Source organism: Arvicola amphibius, chromosome X (genome assembly GCF_903992535.2).
Source record: "Arvicola amphibius chromosome X, mArvAmp1.2, whole genome shotgun sequence".
Taxonomy (NCBI): Eukaryota; Metazoa; Chordata; class Mammalia; order Rodentia; family Cricetidae; genus Arvicola; species Arvicola amphibius.
Genome location: NC_052065.1, coordinates 94,294,265 through 94,312,586, shown reverse-complemented (window position 1 = coordinate 94,312,586; position 18,322 = coordinate 94,294,265). Strand labels below are relative to the sequence as shown.

At 43.5% G+C, this 18,322-nt stretch overlaps 1 protein-coding gene across 6 annotated transcripts in view; it reads right to left on the bottom strand.

Annotated features, from left to right (window-relative positions):
• Gprasp1 (G protein-coupled receptor associated sorting protein 1) overlaps positions 1-17,180 on the bottom strand; it is a 73,429-nt gene extending 56,249 nt beyond the window's left edge. The window contains exons 1-6 of one of the 6 annotated variants that reach the window (XM_038317300.1): positions 16,925-17,180; positions 16,337-16,409; positions 16,083-16,187; positions 15,883-15,954; positions 15,248-15,325; positions 10,287-14,975 (exon numbers count right to left, since the gene is read on the bottom strand). In XM_038317300.1, the coding sequence (XP_038173228.1) occupies positions 10,662-14,681 (4,020 nt within the window). In that variant the 5' untranslated portion in view covers positions 14,682-14,975; positions 15,248-15,325; positions 15,883-15,954; ... (1 more) ...; positions 16,337-16,409; positions 16,925-17,180 and the 3' untranslated portion in view covers positions 10,287-10,661. The other 5 variants (XM_038317301.1, XR_005283887.1, XM_038317302.1 and 2 more) reach the window with 5 other exon arrangements.
• Between the last annotated feature and the right edge of the window lie 1,142 nt (positions 17,181-18,322).

Sequence of the window (18,322 nt, the reverse complement as noted above, 5' to 3'; positions counted from 1 at the left end):
ATATTCTTAAATCAATCTTGTCTGTTCACTGGACTCAGAAATAGTGAAGTCAAGCTTTTTTATAATTGTTGGAAGTCATTGGTAAGGAAAGAAAGAAAAATAACCAACTGAGACACGGAAATACTAGTTCCAAATATTTGATTTGATTTTCTTGTTCTATTCTGCCTATAGCATGAGGTTATTATTGTAGCATGAGGTTGCTGCTGTAGCATGAGGTTACTGTTGGTACCATGTGCTTGTGTCTTTGATTCTAGTTGTGCAGCAATTTTCATATATACCCTTCTGTAATTAAGCAATTCTCATATATACACTTCTGTAATGACAAGAGGACGTATATAAGGGGCAACTGATCTATGCCAGGGCTCTTATAAAATCCTCACCATATGCCCCAGTAAGTCAAATCATAGATATACATTTCTGTGAAGATCAAGAACATAAGACACCTAAGACCTTTAGCTCCAACAAGTAATTTTTTATATACAAAATCAGAGTTGCATTAGTTTATTTTATTTCTATTACACATCCAATGTCCACCTTTGTTGATCTTTACAGAGCAAAATGATGCACTGGCTATTTGCAATCAATATATTGAACTGAGTACAGCAAATGACTTCAATATCTGTGTTGAATTGTCTTCTACAAATTGTATGCTTGATACATTCTTGAAATTATAATGGGCATATCATTATATTGTAAAATTTCTGCTTACTCCATCTCTGGTAATATTAACTACATAATTACTTAAAGCTATAAACAAAATACTTAAAAACATCCTTTTCTGACCAGATTTTCTAAGAAATTAAACTAATTTTTATTCCCTCTGGCAATGGTGTGGATAACATTTCCCAAATCATTTTGATATGTGTGGCATAACTTTAAAACAAAACAAAAATATGGAAATGAAATATGGAAAGTAATGCTTTGCTATATATCTTAGATGCGTGTATTTTTATCAGCAACTCTTGTTTCTGTCTCTTGTTTGATAACTAAGGTATACATCAACAGAAATAAAATATTACTAAATAATTATTCTTATGAACTTTGTGTTTAGTGATATAACAGCCAGTGAAAATTAGCAAATAGGAACAGTAATGTGTTTATACCATAATGATAAATTTTGATTATCCTGAATTTTTTAAAACAAAAAGTTTATCTTGCAACATTTTTTGTTATTTTTGTATCTTTAGTATCACTCATATTGAATTAAGAATATCACTTTAGGTAAATTGTGACTTTTCCCTTTTCTATTGAAAATAGATTCTTCTCTCATCCAATATATCCTGATTACAGCTTCCCCTCCCTCTATTCCTCCCAGTTTCTACCTACCTCCTCTCCCATCTGGTTCTCATTAGAAAAAAAAAACAGACTTCTAAGAGATAACAACAAATACATCAAAATAAAATATAATAAGATAAAACAAAAACCATCATATCAATGTTGGACATGGCAAACCAGAACTCAAGAGAAGGCCCAAGAAACATAGATTCACTTGTTTGCACTCACGAATCCCATAGAGACACTAAACTGGAAGCCATAACCAATCCACAAAGGACCCAATGTAGACCCATGCAGGCCCTGTGCCTGCTGCTTTAGTCTCTGTGACAATTTCATACAGTACATTTTGATTGCATTCTTTGCTCTCCTCTAACTTCGCCCAGATCCTCCTCTACCTCCCTACCCACCTAACTTTGTGTTTTCTCTCTCTTACATACAATACACACACCAAACAGACAAACGAGCAAAAACATGGACTTGGATTTGTATTGGTCAACTACTGCAGAGCATGGCACCTGCCCTGGAGAGTGGTTCATATATGCAGAGATACTCAACTGAAGAAAATGGATTTTCTCTCCCCCAGAAGCTATCAGTTGAGAAAAGCTTCTTGACTGGGGTGGAATTTTGTGTTCACTGGCCCTCCTCCATGCTGGACTTGGCCTGAGGCCACCTTGTGCAGGTCTTGGCCATGGTGTCACAGCCTCTGTGATTTCCAGTTGTGTCTGGAAAATGTTTTCTTTGAAGCCATGCACCACCTCTGTTGTTACAATCTTTCTGTGTTCTCTTCCACATTTAACTCTGAGCCTGGCTGGGAGGAGTGTGATGCCATTAGGGCTGAGTACTCCAAAGTCTCTTACTCCCTGTATATTATCCAGTTGTGGGTTTCTGGATAATATTCATTATCATATACTGCAAGAAGAAGCTTCTCTGATGAGGGCTAAGCAATGTACTGATGATCTGTGGGTATAGGAATATGTCATTAGGAGTTGTTTTATTGCTATATTCATTTAGTAAATAATAGTGGTAACTTTTCCGCTAGGGTCCATGACCTACCTAGGCTCAGGTTCTTGGCTGCTTCAGTGATGGCAGATACGGATTCCATCTCATGAAGTAGGGCTTAAATCTAATCAAGAGTGGTTGGTTACTCCCTCAAAATTCATACCACTGTTGTACCAGTGGGCATACCTTGCAGACAGACCATTTTTGTAGACTGCAGAGTTCATAGTTGGGTGAGACTGATAATGACTTTTCTCCTCTAATAGCACCTTCTGTAACTATAAACAGTAGCCAGTAGAGATAAAGCTTCCAGCTGAGTACCAGATAGATTTCTCCATGCCTATGGCATAAGTATGTGTGTGGTGCCATCAAAATAAGGTCTTACCACCAAGTTGTAGAGGGTAACCAATTGCATTGGCAATTGCCTATAATGTTTGGTGGGGGTCTATGGGGCCTCTTTGGCCAATAAATCAAAAATATATAACCCATTTCTGGTAATGGAACTTATACTTGGTAGCATATGATAGATATATAATAGGGATATTCATATATTCTATTTTCCCTTTTTCTCCCTCCTGGTCATTCGCTTGCAACCAAACGTCATTATCCTAAATCAAACACACCTACCTAAAGCTTAAATGCTAACACCCACACATAAAAGAAAACATACACTGTTTGTCTTTAGGGTCTGAGTTACCTTGACTTCACTCAGGATGATTATTTCTAGCTTCATCCATTGACTTGAAAATTTCACAACTTCATTTTTCTTAACAGTTGAATAATATTTCATTCTGTAAATGGACCACTTTTTCATTATCCATTCATCAGTTGATGGACATCTAGGTTGTTGCCACTTTCTGTGAAATAGAGCAGCAATGAATATGGATGAGCAAATATCTAGGTAGTAAAATGCTGAATCCTTTGAGCATACATACACAAGAGTAACATAACTGGATCTTGTGGTAAATCTATTTTCAGCTTTTTGAGAAACTTCCACACTGTTTTCTGTAGTGACTGTACTCCCACCAGCAAAGAATGAGTATTTCCCTTACCCCACATCCTTGTCAACAGGGGTTGTCTTTTGTTTTATTGATCTTTGCTATTCTAATGGGTCTAAGGTGAAACCTCAAAGTGGTTTTAATATGCATTTCCCTGATGGCTAAAGATAGTGAGTACTTTCTAAAGTGTTTATAAGGGCCAGATGCTTGAGCCTATATGCAACACTTTCAATTCAAACTGCCACATTCCAGTACCTGGTCCCCATAGGCTCATGGCCATATTATAGTGCAAAAAGCATTTAGTCAAATTTCTATTAAAGTCCCTATAGTCTCAACACTGTTTACATATCCAGAGTCCTACTGAGATTAAATGTAACCTAACTCTACCTCTAAAACCATTTACACATGTGTTGACACAGGATATACATTTTAATTCTAAGGGGGAGAAATGAGACATAAAGAGGAAATACTGGACCAAAGTAAGACAGAAACCCAACACGGAAAACACCAGATCCCCATAGCCCCATACCTGGTGTCAAAGGTCTTGCAGCCTGCAGCATACATCTCTCTTTTGGGCTGCTTCCATTCCTTATATGAGGCTCTCCTTAGCGGATGCCTCATAGCTCTGTCATCCCCCGTGTCTTAGAATCCCGATTTCAACTGAGGTCTTTTCACTTTTTCAGTTTCATATAGCAGCATCTCACTGTCTCCTGACCCCTTAAAGCAGGCCTTCTTCTCCCGGTGACTCTAGCTAGCATTTCCACATGTTTCCTGGCATCAGGACAGTTTTTACATCCTGGGCAGAAGTCAGCCAGATTCTTTGCCAAAATTTCACATAAATGGTTTAAGTCCGGTTGCTAACGGAGACCCCGTTCCCCTATGAAGCCTCTTGAACCAGGCCTCATGCAGCCTGCAGACTGATTGGCAGCATTTAGGGATATCAGTGACATTATTTGAGCTCCAGTAACCTTGGCTAAGCCTACTGCTGTAGTTATGCTGCCTGTACCATGCACAGTCTACCTCTCTCCGCTGTGCATGCAGCTTTCTTCAGTTGACTATTCCACTATTCTGAGGTCTCCACCATCCCAAGTTCACCACTTCCACATTCAAGTTTTTCTTAACAGCCCTTTACACTTTGTTTACAGTGTTCAACTGCTTTTCTAGTCTGATGTTCCGAAGTCTCCTAAAAAACAACACAATTAAATTATTTACATCAATACCCTACTTTATGGTACCAACAACTTCTAGATCAGTTAGTTTTTGTGACTGTTACAAAATACCGGGACCAAAAGCAACTTACGGAAAAAAAGAGCTTATTGGATTAGTGGTACCAGAAGGAGAGTTCATAATGTTGGGGAAGGCATGGCAGCAGCTAGCCAGAGCATAAAGCTAAGACATCACACCTTCAACTACAAGCAATAAATATAGTGCACTGATTGGTGTGAGACTATAAATTCTCAAAGCCTGTCCCCAGTGCTGTCCTTCGTTCAGCAAAGCCCCAAGTTCCAAACAGTCCACGACCTCCCCAAACAGGGTCACCAACTGGGAATCAAGTGTTCAAATAAATATCTTAGCCTGTAGAGGATATGTTTCACTTAAACCACTAACCATATGTCCAGCCCCTCTATTTCTTTTTCAGTTTTGATTGTATTTCTACTAATTTGTCAATTCTTCAAAGCCTATCAACTCTTTTGTAGCATAACTCTTCATGGTAGGGTTGAAAAAACCCTTTCTCTATGTTGTTGGTTGCAATGTTTTGTGAGAGCAAAAGTTATGTTTAAGTTTTAATTACTATGCCTGAGCAAACCATAAAATAAAATATATCTGTATAAGCTTCTGGCCCAAGGACAGATACTTTCTGAAATGTTGGAGGTTGTTTATGTAAGATAACAAGCCACATGTTTTTGCTCCCCTAAGCAAATTTGTTTGACCCTACTGCACAGAAAGTGCTTGATCGTGTGTGTGTGTGAAAGATACATAGGCAGGAAGTACATCAGGATATATGCTTGCCCCTGATTGGATGTAGGCAGGAGGTATGGAGGTATGAAGTACATCAGACACATGCTTTCCCCTGATTGGACCTGTGGGTTTGCCTTTATAAGCCTTGGCACAATGTGTCTCATTGCCATTTTCTGGGAACCCTGGAATGGACCTGGCCAGGGTCCATAATCCTGGACAGTACTTAATTAAAGCTCACTTAGGCTAAAAAATTATGGTAGTGGTTCTTAATTCTTACATGATGGAATTAACATTTTCTTAATTTCTTCTTTTAGTTGCTTGAATCTTTGTTCTGTTTGACAGTTTTGTTGATGTTTTCTAAAAGTCTTCTTTCCTTTGTCTTCTATTAGTTTTTTTCTATAATCCAGTTAATCTGTGATATAATTTATTATTTTTTCTATGGGGTTTAATTTTTTCTAGTTTCTTTAAAGTTAAGTTGTTGATTAGTGATTTTTCTTTTTTGGCATAAGTATTTATAGGTTACAGATGGTTTTGCTCCAACCCTTAACTTTTGGTATATTTTGATTGTTTTAATTCTTGTAAGGCATTCTTTAACAATGAGATTTTTGGTTTTTGTTGTTGTTTTGAGAGTGTGTTAATTTTACTATGATTTCAATCTTCTTGACTTTGTAGACTTTATTCCTAGTATATGCTGAAAACGTATATTGTGCTACTGTTGAGGTTCATGTAACATGCGTGCCTGTCGTGTTTAGTGTTTTATACCATGCTCCAATTCCTTTACTTTTCTGATTTTTATACCTTTATTCATGAGTGGAAAGTTTGCTGCCGAAGTGTACCACGTAAGAGCTGTTAAGAATAGAACATATTTAATGTTTGTTAATTGCACTTTAATCCTATTATCATAGATAATGTCCTTCTTTATTTCATTGCTCATGATTTAATGCTCGTCTGATGTTAGTCCAAACATTATGTTCTATATCATCACCATCCTTTCACTTTTACTCTTTTTTTTGATTGAATTTTCTTGTATAAGAACCATTATTAGACTCCAGTTTTAAAATCTGTCTAGCCAATCTATGGGCTTTGATGAATAGTTTAGTCTACTTTATTAAGAATAGAAAAAGATATCGTTTCCTTTTTCTTACTGTTCTCTGCATTTTCTTCACAGGCTTTAGTGTTCCTTCTTGTTTCCTTTCAGATGTGTCCTTGCTAATTAATATTGAAATGAACAGTGTATCATTTCAATGAAAACTTAACTTCATTTTCATATAAAAGTGCTACTCCCTCACAGCTCTCTTCCCTTTGTTTTTTATATTACCTGTTGCACAGTCTCTAAACAGATATATTCTCTGATTGTTACTTAAATTACAGTTCCAAAGTCACAATAACACAGATAACTTTATCTGTCTATGAACTTTACTGGAGACTTTTTATCAAGTTTGCAATAAAAAAAATTTCATTGTTATGTATCTTGGTGTTGCTGCCTATGGTCCTTTCATTTCTCGTGAGAAGATTCACTGGAAATAAACTGTTGTACATTTGTCTGGAAAATCCATTCTCTCCTTCATCTTCCAAAGACTGGTGTTTGTTTGAGACAGGGTGTCTCTATGTAGCTCTGACTGTCCTGGAACTCACTCTGTAGATGACGTTGACCTTGAATGCACAGAGATCTGCCTGCCTCTGCCTTCCAAGCAGTGCTGGGATTAAAGACATGAGCCACAGACAACTGGCCCCAAAGACTGTTTTGATAGGCAAACTTCTTAATTGCCAAATTTTTCCTTCAGCCACTTGAATATGTCTTCTATTTTCTGGGCAACGTAGTTCCTGTTGAGAAGTCCACTCATAATCTTATGGAAGCGCTATGGTATATGTATGACCAGTCATTTGTCTTTTGTGGTTTCCCAGTCTTTGTCTTTGAGTTTAGACAAAAGTTTCCTGTTGCTTTCATTTGATTTATATAGTTGGAGTTTTGGATTATTGAATTTACATGCTAATTTCTTTCCTAGGATTTAGAAACTTTTCATTCATTACTTTACTAAGCAAGTGATTAGTCTCCCTTCTTTCTCTGTTAGACATTGATAGTGCATATATCTATTTCTTTTCTTTTTGCCTCTCTGACCTCATGATTTCAAATGACCTGTCTTCAAGTTTGTAGATTTATCTCTTCTGCCTGCTTAAGCTTCCTGGTGAATTCCTCTTGAGAACTTTCAGTTCATGAATAGTATTTACTGGCTCCATAATTTCATCTCAGTTCTTTACTAAAGTTTTTCTTTGCTGATATTCACATTTTTCATCCATTCATCACTTTCCTGATTAAATTCACATTGTGTTCATGTTTATTTTATTTGCCAGATAATCACAGATATTTGATGGTTGCTTTTGTTGTTTTTTAAATCTTATTTTTTATATTTTTCTATTTCATATACCAATCTCATTTTCCCTTCTCTCTTCTCTTTGTGATCCACCATTCCCTCACCCCATCCCCATCTGTTACTTAGACCAGGTAAGGCCTCCCTTGGGAAGTCAACTAAGTCTGTCCCATCACCTCCTTGAGGCAGGATCAAGGCCCTCCCTACTTCCATGCCTAGGCTGAGCAAGGTATCTCTCCATAGAGAATGGTCTCCACAAAGTCAGTTCATACATTAGAGTTAGATCCTGGTCCCACTGCCAGTGGCCCCCACGAAATGCCCAAGCCACACCATTGTCACCTGTATTCAAGGAGCCTAGTTTGGTCCTATGCAGGTTCCCCATTTGTCAGTCTGGAGTCAGTGATCTCCCATTAGTATCTTATTTGTATAAATAAAGCTTGCCTGAAGATCAGAGGGTAGAGTTAACCAATAGCTAACCATAGAGGTCTGGAGGTCTGTACTGACAGACAGGAAGTAATATGGCTGGGCAGAGAGAGGAGGTGATAAGGCAAGAGCAAACAGGAACTCAGTCTCTTTTTGGCTGGGAAGTGGAGAGGTAAGATGGCCCGTGGTTTGGTTCCTTCGTCTCTCTGACTTCTCAGCATTTTCCCCATATCTGACTCTGAACTTTTATTATTAAAACCTATTAGAACTTGTGCTACACATTGGTGCCCAATGTGGGGGCTTATTGCTGCTGCATAGAACAGTAAAAGCCAGACTGGATTTCAAGGCAGCTACCTAGTTTGGCAGCAGCCCAAGAAGGGGGTTCAGGGAAAGTCCAACAGGAGAGAAGAAAGGAAAACGTAGCCCTTACGGTGGTGACTCCAGTCAGGCTAGCTCCAGCCTGTGCCGGTGGCTGTAAAACCACAGACAAATGGTTTTTCCATGAATATGTATCCCAAACGTTTCACGTCTTTTCCCTTTGATTTGGGCTATGTTTCCATTTTGTTGTATATCTTGCAGTCTCTTACTTGGATTTGAACATTCATTTTAAATTTAAAAAAAGCAATCAACTCTCTGTCTTTGTGTCCTAACGATGTGCAAATGAAGAGGCTTTTACCAATCAACCTGAATAGATGTTCCAGGACCATCTCTGTTCTTTGGCTCCCTCTAGTGTCTACCTGGAGTACTGTATCTCTAGGATGCAGTGGTAGTTTTCAGCAGCTCCAGAATTTTGTCTCCTGCCTGTCTACTCATAAAGTGAGGGAGCTTCAAGTCAGGTGAAGGAGAAAATAGTCCCTTAGGCAGCTTCCATTAAGCATACTATCTACTCCTTTGTTCCCACCTTGTTCTGAAAGCGGAGCCTTTTATTACGTTTCTTCTTAGTGGAACTATGGTATGCTGTGGAGTGTGTGTACGGCATGAAAAACACCATACATTGCCCCAAACCCTTTATTGGCATTCTTTTCTTGCCTTTATAAGCACCTGGGTGCTCTGTTCTCACCTCTTCTTTTGCGTTTAACAGAAATTAATGCAGTCTTTATGACGGAGAAAGGTCTCCCTTACAGAGACTGCTCCTTCCAAGATTGGTTAAACTTTGTTCAGTTAGATAGAATAATTCTGACTCTCGTTATATAGTAACTTCACCTCCGTATTCACCTGTAGTTGGTAATCCTCCTTCCTATTCAACTGTAATAAACACATCAAGTTTCTGGGGTGCTGGAGCTACTCCATCAGAGCAAGCACGATACACTTGATTCCAGCTTTTTCTGTACTCACGTTTGTCCTTTCTTCACATCCTCGCCACTCCCGTCAAGTCCCCGGAGACTTGCAGACACAGCAAGCACATCAGCTTTGGTTTGAACAGCAGCGGTTCCTGCAGAGATTCATAACTGATTATAGTGCTGAGAATGTCACTGTCGAATGCCTGTCCCTAAATGGGACATCTATAACACCCCATCCAAAGCTTAGGAAATACCATATAAAAGGAGTCAAGAAGAATGTAAGAGCTGGAGGAGGGGGTGTTGCGATGCTGTCTTCTGGGCAAGATAGGACTATTGCACTCTGGACCTCTCAGAAGCTGTGGTCGCTTGCACAAGACTCGGCCTTCGACATTTTATTCTAGAGGGGTATTCCTGTTAAGGCCTTGCCCTTCCCTGAGGATTTAGTAAATTAATGGTTGCTTGGGGGGGGAGAACAAACAAGCCCCCAGTCCTGTCTGAGGTGATATAGGCAGTTAATAGTTACTGGGGCCACGAGAAGCATTCTTACCCATGTTGTAACCACGGCCAAGTTGCCCAAGCTCCCGTAAGTAACCTTAGTTAAACTCACTGGCTCATCAGAAAATAAAAACTAGTCTGGCTAAGCTATCTTTTGAAATGAGAGATTAAATTCTGAACACAGTATTTTGAACAGCAAAGGCCTACTTGATCTTCAAAATTTACCTCATTTTCAATATAGGTTTTCAATTCATACTCCTCCCACCTAATCCAGGAAACTGGATATATGTACAGGAACTTCTTCCTACTCCGTGCTTTTCTCCTCATCATAAGCTGTATTGGGGTATAACTTAAAGTGCAGTCCATTCCAACCTTTGAGATGTAATGCTGAGAAAAAGCTTCTGTAACAAACACGCTACTCAGACATTATCTGTGTGCATGTGCATGTTCATCTGTGCATCTGTACCTTACAGTGAAGGCGAAATTTCTGCTAACTTTAACATAGAACTTTATTGAAGCACAAGACTCAAATAGATATACACAAGAACAACAATTAGAAGGGCATCTTATTTACAATGGCTCAGTCCACTTTAAACTCACATATTGAACATCACAATCAAGAAACAAGTATCATCAACAAGTGTGTTTTCGGTTGTATATTCATTTGGCATCAGGAAAGTGATACAGTTACACAGAGTTTGGGTAAATTGATCACCACCATTAAAGAGGTACACTGAGACACAGAATCAGCTGTGAAGCAAAAGCATTATTTTGGGAGCATTTGACTCAGGAACACAAGGAACACTCAGGAACATAAGCAAATGGTTAAGCATATTAATTTCTCTTGCTCTGCTTCAGGGTGATTTTTAATTGTCAGGTTTGCGCTTCAGAGTTTTAGCATAAATTTCAATCTCTTGGAATGCGGAAATAAGTGGGTCAAGATTCACCACCAAGTCATCATCATCATCATCATCGAATAGTTCTTCTTTTTGTATATTTTTGCTAATATTGTCAAATATCGCAAGAACCAGTTGAACGTTCTCACTTGAGTCCTCCCTACTAAAGAGGGCCATAAATTCTGACATTGACTCAGTAGACAGTAAGCGTTTTGTCATGAGAATGCTTTGAGACAAATTCAGGAGCAGTTTCAGAACATGAAGCCTTGTTTTGGTATCGCCTGAATTCAGTAAGTAGAAAAACCCAGCCAAATAATTGGCAACCACTTTGTGATAGTCAGAAGTAGCAGTGAGGTGTGTAATCATTGTCAGCCCAGACAACTGGTCAGAGGAATTTAACTCATAATCAAAGGTATCCTCACAAACATGACACACGTATGTCTGAATCATGTTTAGATCTGGATATGGTGGAGCCATGCTAACCATATTTTCCAAAAACCTTGTCCTGACACGGGTAGCTGGACGGTTAAGTAAGGCTTCAATCAGTGAGATAACACCCGAGTTTCTAATGAAATCACGAGTAAACTGAGAAGCGCTTCTCATGCCCATTGCAATCCTAGAGATTTCATGGATAAAAGGGTCTCGGTTTCTGTCCATTAATATAAGAAGTTCCTCAAACTCCTCAGAACCAATTCTAAGGTCACACTGTATGCAGCTACAAGACCAGCTCTCAGGCTGCACACTTTCCTTGGCCTTAAGGTGCGCTCGAATCTCCTGGACTGATCGGTAAGAGGGATCATACTGAAATGGGAACTCAGGTACAGGCTGATCTGGAGAGTCCTGCTCTCCTTCTGTCTTAGGTTTCCCCCCAAACATTTCAGCAAACAGAGATGCTGCTTCTTTGGGGAATCTGAAGGGGCTTATGGATGGGAAGCCAGCCTTTCCCCATGGACCAGGCTTAAACTGAACAGTGACCTCGTCCCAGCTCTGGGGTCTGCGGGAAGGATCAGGTTCCTGCTCAGCTGAAGACTTAGGCTCGCAAATGACCTTGAACACAGGGGGAGGATTTGATTCAAAAGTAGTTTCATCCCCTTCCCAGAACCAGGATCCCACTATGGTTTCAGCTTCTGTATTAAATCCACAGTTATCTCCACTGTCAACCTTGTTAATCACCTCATCTTTTGGCCCTTGCTCATTTTCTGGATTGGACCCACTGATCGCAGTTTCAGATTCTCCAGTGCCCTTGTCACTAGACCAGAAACGGGACCCAACAATCATATTGCCCTCACCCTCTGGCTTGGACACACGGTTTACACCTGCTCCTGTATTGCCATTTTTTGCAGCCCACATCAAAGATTCAAAAATTGCCTCCTCTTCAGTTTCTGACCCAGTTTCGACTGTCTGCGTCCCAGCCCTTATTTTGGCTTCTTCAGCCCAGAACCATGACCCAATAATTTCCTCCTCCTTAATTCCAGGAGTGGACTCAAAAGCACCCCTCCTCCTTGCATCTAGACTGGCCTCTTCCTTGCCCCAGAACCAGGATCCAATTGTATCTTCCTCTTCGGATGCTACCTTGCTCTCTTCATTAATCTCAGGAGCTGGCTGAAATTTGTCGTCATCCCCAGCCCAAAACCAAGACCCAATGATGTCTTCCTCTTCAGCTTCTGGCCTGGCTTCCTCTCTGGTAGCAGCCTCTACAATGGTTTCTTCATTTTCCTTCCAGAACCATGAATTGAATGTGTTGTCCTCTAAAGTTGGTAGCTTGATCTCTTCTCCAGTCTCATCATCTATATTTCCCTCTTCTGCAGCCCATAACCAGGACCCTGCAATGGCCTCCGTCCTTGGATAATTATTGGACCAGAGCCATGAATCAACACTGTTCTCTTGCTCTCTCAGAGTAGACTTCAAGCTTTCTCTATTGGTAGGGCACAAATTGGGCTCTTTTGCCCAGAAGCAAGACCTTTTCTTACTGTCCTCAGCTTCCGCCACAGGCTTGTATCTGCTATCAGCTGTGTACTTCATGTTGGCTTGTTCTCTGGCCCCAAACCAAGCTGAAATAATGGGCTCTTCCTCATCCTCCAGGCTAGACTTACTATTAACTTCATCCTCCACACTATTGTCTACTTTAGCCCAGAACCAGGGCCCAATGATGGGCTCCTCCTCAGCTCCTGCCATGATGTCAGAACAAGGCTCAGTCCCTAAATCCACATGTGCCTGCTTTTCAGACCAAAACCAAGGCACAAAGATTGTCCCTTTTGTAGATGCTGGCCTGGCCTGTTCTTCAACCTCAGCCTCTGTATTGACTTTTCCAGCCAAGAACCAGGAATCGGTACCTTCTTTTTCCTCAGGCTTTGGCATCTTCTCACAACTGACTCCAACAGATCTCAAGCTGTTCTCACCAACGCCCCAGAACCAAGATCCAAAAATGGACTCATCGTCAGCCTGTAAGTTGACATCTTCATCATCAGCCCAGAACCAGGACCCAACAATGTTATCCTCCTCATTAGCTACTGGCATAGGCTTAGAGGTACCCTTAGGTCCATTTTCCATACTGCTCTTCTTCTCAGAACCTAGAGAGAAACTATTAACTTGTTCTTCCTTATCATTTGGTCTGGATTTAAGACAGGTCTCAGAGTCCACACTGGCTTCTTCTTCACTCCAGAACCAATCTCCAACAAAGGGCTCCTCCTCTACATATAGGCTGGCCTTAGTGCTCGCCCTCTCTACCATCCTGGACTCCTGGGTATCCCAGAACCAAGCCCCAATGAGGACTTCCTCCTCCGGTCTGGCTTCTTGTTTGGGATTTGCTTTGGCCTTGGTTTTCACTTCTTCCTTTGGCACTGCTCTGGTTCTGGGCTCTTTCTTTGTCTTAGACTTTGAAAAGGCACTAGCCTTCTCTTCAGGCATGAACCAGGACTCTTTTTTATTTGTATCTAGAGATCCAGGCAGGACATCACTGCAAGCTTCTCGCTTGGCCTGGTGCCTGGCCCTCATATTGACCCCTTTCCTGGCTCTGGGTTTGGATCTAGATTGGGCCTCTCCTCCAGACCAGAACAAAGATTTTGCATGATTTTCACATTCAGATCCAGAGGTGGATTCAACACGGATTTCTTTCTTAGGCCTAAACCAGGACCTATTGTTGGGCTCTTCTTGGGGCCTAGACCAGACTTTGGGCTTTTCTTTGGCCCAGAACCAGGGAGTCTTAGCAGACTCATCCTCAGAATCAGAGCTAGAAATATTATAGAGCTCTTGCTTGTTTTTCTGTCTAGGCATGGTATTTGCCTCTTGTTTGGCCATGTGCCTGAACCTGTTATTATTGGCCTTCATGTTTTTCCTAGGACGAAATCTTGCACTAGTTTCATCTCTGTTCCAGAAGGAGGAACTTCCTGAAGGTTTATCTGCCCATCTGAATTCAGAATTCTCATAAGCCTCTCCTTTGGGGACAGGCCTGGAACGGTACCAGGATCCCATACTGGTTCTCTCTTCTGAGCCATAGGAAGGCTGAAATCCTGCTTGAGGATGAGCCTTTTTGTGAAAACTCTCAGTGTCCATATTACCAGGTTCTCTATCTACAGACAGGCACTTAGCTTGAGCAACAGCCCCAGAATCAGTACTGACCAGTGGAGAGTCTGCACTACTGATCTGACATTGCTTGCCCATCCTTGACATGGGCTCTGCCCGAAACTTATTTGGGGCCCATACTGGGGCATCATTCTTCGACCGTGAAATAGGGATTGCCTTGGGTTTGCATTTAGCGTATGCCCCGCCTGGTGAACTGACTTCACTCCTAGGTCTTGCTCCAGGAGTACTCTTAGGCTTCACTTTGGGCCGTGCTCCAGGCATTACCTGTGTTCTAACCTTAGGTCTGACCACCAACGGGACTTCATTCTGTACCTCTGCATCACGCCTATTGTTGGCATTGGCATTCTCATCCCCAGGCTTACTTTCAGCCTTTGCCTGGGCACCAGCCTCAATCTCTGCCCTAGTCATGGTATATGTTCGATAAAGCCCTGATATATACCGATCAACAACAGTAAACCTTCACTAGAGATCTGTTACAGGATTGATCTTCACAACACTCTTTGGTAAATTAGGCTACGAGATAGAAAAGAACCAGACTGGAATGACAATCCAGCACTCAAGGAGGCTCCTACCCAAGCAGTCTCAGTCAATAACACAGATACAGTGCAGAAGAGGCGAAACCAAGCCAGAGGAAGATGGACAGGTCCTAGGTGCACTGGTCAGCAGCAAGCACAGAATCACCAAGCAGCCACTGTAGGTGATCTAGGAAGAGAAAAAAGAACAAGTCAGTCCTATACAGTTCTCTTGCCTCCTGTAAAAACTTACACAGAGACACTGGTGAATGATGGTAAGTGGAACAGCTCAGCTAGGAGAAAACTTCTATGTTCCTCTTGCCTGCTGGAACACAGGTGCAGGGTTGAGGAGACAGTGCACAAGCTAGAAATGAAGACAGAGGGGAGCCCCACATGTCTCAGTGGTCAGTCTTGTCGATCTCTACTACCCCCATCTAAATGTGAACCCTCTCCCATACTCACCTTCACCGATGTGGTGCAATTCCCTCCTCTGTTCTATGTCCAGGTGGTGTTAAGATCAACAGCTGACAGCAGGGAGTCCTACAAATGCATAAAAGAAAATGGAGGCTCGGTGCCTGCTACGTGGGCACACATCTCCGAGCCCAATCCAACAACAAAACCATGCCTGCTTTCTGCCTAAAGTTCCTGTTCCCTGGTCCCAGCTCGCATGTCTCGTCCTGTGGATCATAGTCTAATTCACATCTACCTCAACATTCCTAGTAGCTCTGAAAGGAAATAAAGGATGCTGTGGCAGTGAGCAAATTTAGAGTCCAGTAAAGACATCATGCATCCTCTTAGGTTACAGCAGTCTGCATCTGCCTCCTCAGTTCCTGGGTCCTAACTGCTCCCCATTCTCACCAACCTCCAGAGATCCGAGACAGTCTCCTCGATGACTGTTTTCTTTCTTACAGAGCTGACAAGACTTAAAGCAGGCCTGCAGACAAAGAGATAAAAATGTAAGACAATCAGGAGATGACGGCAGCAGCTGTGGGCAGATTTAGGGTCCACTAAAGACATCATGCACCCTCTTGGGTAACAGCAGTCTGCATCTGCCTCCTCAGTTCCTGGCTCCTCTACTGGCCCCCACTCTCACCAACCTCCAGAGATCCGAGACAGTCTCCTTGATGACTGTTTTCTTTCTTACAGAACTGATCAGACTTAAAGCAGGCCTGTGAACAAAGAGGAAAATGTAAGACTATCAGGAGATGACGGCTGCAGCTGTGGGCAGATTTAGGGGACAGTAAAGACATCATGCACCCTCTTGGGTAACAGCAGTCTGCATCTGCCTCCTCAGTACCTGGATCCTCTACTGCCCACGATTCTCACCAACCTCCAGAGATCTTGAGATGCTCTCTTCAATGCTTTTCTCTTTCTTACAGAACTGATCAGACTTAAAGCAGGCCTACGGACAAAGAGGAAAACGTAAGACAATCAGGAAACGACGGCTGCAGCTGTGGGCAGATTTAGGGGACAGTAAAGACATCATGCACCGTCTTGGGTTATAGCAGTCTGCAGTACCTGGCTCCTCTACTGCCCACAATTCTCACCAACCTCCAGAGATCTTGAGACAGTCTTTTTGATGCCTTTTTTCTCTCTCGCAGAACTGATCAGACTTAAAGCAGGCCTGTGAACAAAGAGATGAAAACGCTAGGCAATTGGGAAATGATGGCAGCAGTTGATCTTCTTGAGAAGAACACCACAAAGGATAAGACTGTGTGTCTTTCAGCATTTAGGGTCCTACTGCTGGAACATTCTAGTTTTATTTTGCCTGGCTGCAGGATTCCTGAGATAACACCCACTTCCTGATGTCATACTTATTAGTCCTGCCATTCTCAAGATTCACCACTAGGTGGCCACATTTCCTTTTCTTGCGCAGCAAAAAATGGGGGAAGGGCGCAGCACATTCTAGAAAGCAGGTTCTGAAGTGGTCCTTGGATTTATGACTCCGTCATCATCCCCAAACCATCTTTTCAGACCCCAAATTTGGGAGGGAGGGGAAGGGCATTGGGGAAAGTACCTGAAAGGCTGTGAGAAATGAGATTAGGAGACACTAATGGATACCCCACCTGTCTGATCTGTCACCCCCACCATTTTCGCATCTCCACTCACAGTCTGGTGCCCACTCCCATTGCCACACACCTCCAGAAATCCACGCCATTTTCTTGTTCCTCTTTCCTCAAGCCTCTGGTCTACAGATGCTCACTGTGGCCTGTCAGAACACGCCAGACCTACCGCGCAAACAGGAGACTTTGCCATCAAGCAGGAGCCTGTGGAAGGGACAGCACCCAGGGCGCAGGGTACAAGGGTCCCTCTCCGGAAACAGATCAGCGCCCTGGTAGCCTAGGCAACTCACCACCCCCACCAGCTGAGCTGGCCCCAGAGATGGACACCTGCCCAGCACCCACACACGACGACTCCCGCCCCCCCCTCCCCGCAACTCCCGCAGCAGCCTCCCCTGAACCCTTGGGCTCCGGAGCGACCCCCTACCGCAATATCGCACCGTTATTTCTCCCGCACCTGCCTATTCCGTAACCTTTGCAGGATCCAGACACCGTGGAGGGCGGGACAAGAGCGCTACCTCGCCAGCCTCCAGACCATCACAGCCAGCCGCTCCAGCCGCCCCCTTGATCCTCAGCCTGAGCGGGGTTCCCGCTTCCTCCTCCCGCCTAGGATCTCCGGGAGCCGCGCACCACTCCGGGGAGCCCCCGCGACCCGCTCGCCCCCACTGCACTGTCAGGGCCGGGCGATGGTCCGCAGAGCGCGGCCGCCCCGAGCCCTCGACACACCCCCACTTGCCTGGCCAGGCGCACGGCCCAGGTCTGCGGGCTCCCCCGCGTCTCCCGTCTGCTCTCGGCTGTGCTCCGTCCTTCGCAGCTCCTCTCTCTGGGATCTCGGCGCTTTGCGCGCGAGTGGAATGGCAGAGACGCGTCCCGCCTCCAAGCCTCTGCAGCAAACGGGCAGGGGCTGTTGCGCAGAATGCGGCAGGCACAGCTCGCCTCGAGGGTGTCGGGAAGGGGGCGGAGGGATATGGCGCACAGGCTCGACGCCCCCTCACTGGCCCACTGTAGTTCCGACTCCGAGAGGGCGGGGCCGCACGCAGCCCCGCACCCCTGGGGAGGGGGTGGGTCACACAGTGAGCTCCTGCAGCCCCCTGCTCACCCTAACCAGAGACCACCACCACTTTTCTGGTGCCACTCTAGGGTGGGGTATGCCTGAGAGCTAGGGTCTATGAGGGCTTTGGGGAGGGGGGGACTATATGGAAGAGGGTGTCTGGAGTTGGGGAGCAGAAGGGAGCAGCGGAGGGATACTGAGTGGGCCCCTAGGTACATCTGCACTTCAAAACGAGGCTGGACATTGCCTGCCCCTCCCTGCTTCCCCCTCTACCCACTCATATGACGCCAGTGGAAGTGAGGGGGGGGCTCAGTACTGCAGCCTGAGAGGGGACAGGTGACCTAGCAACAGACAGCCAGTAGGTTGTTGGTTCTCCCATGTTTTTTCTCACTGGTTCATGCAACCATGAAGAGGAGGAGGGCTCTT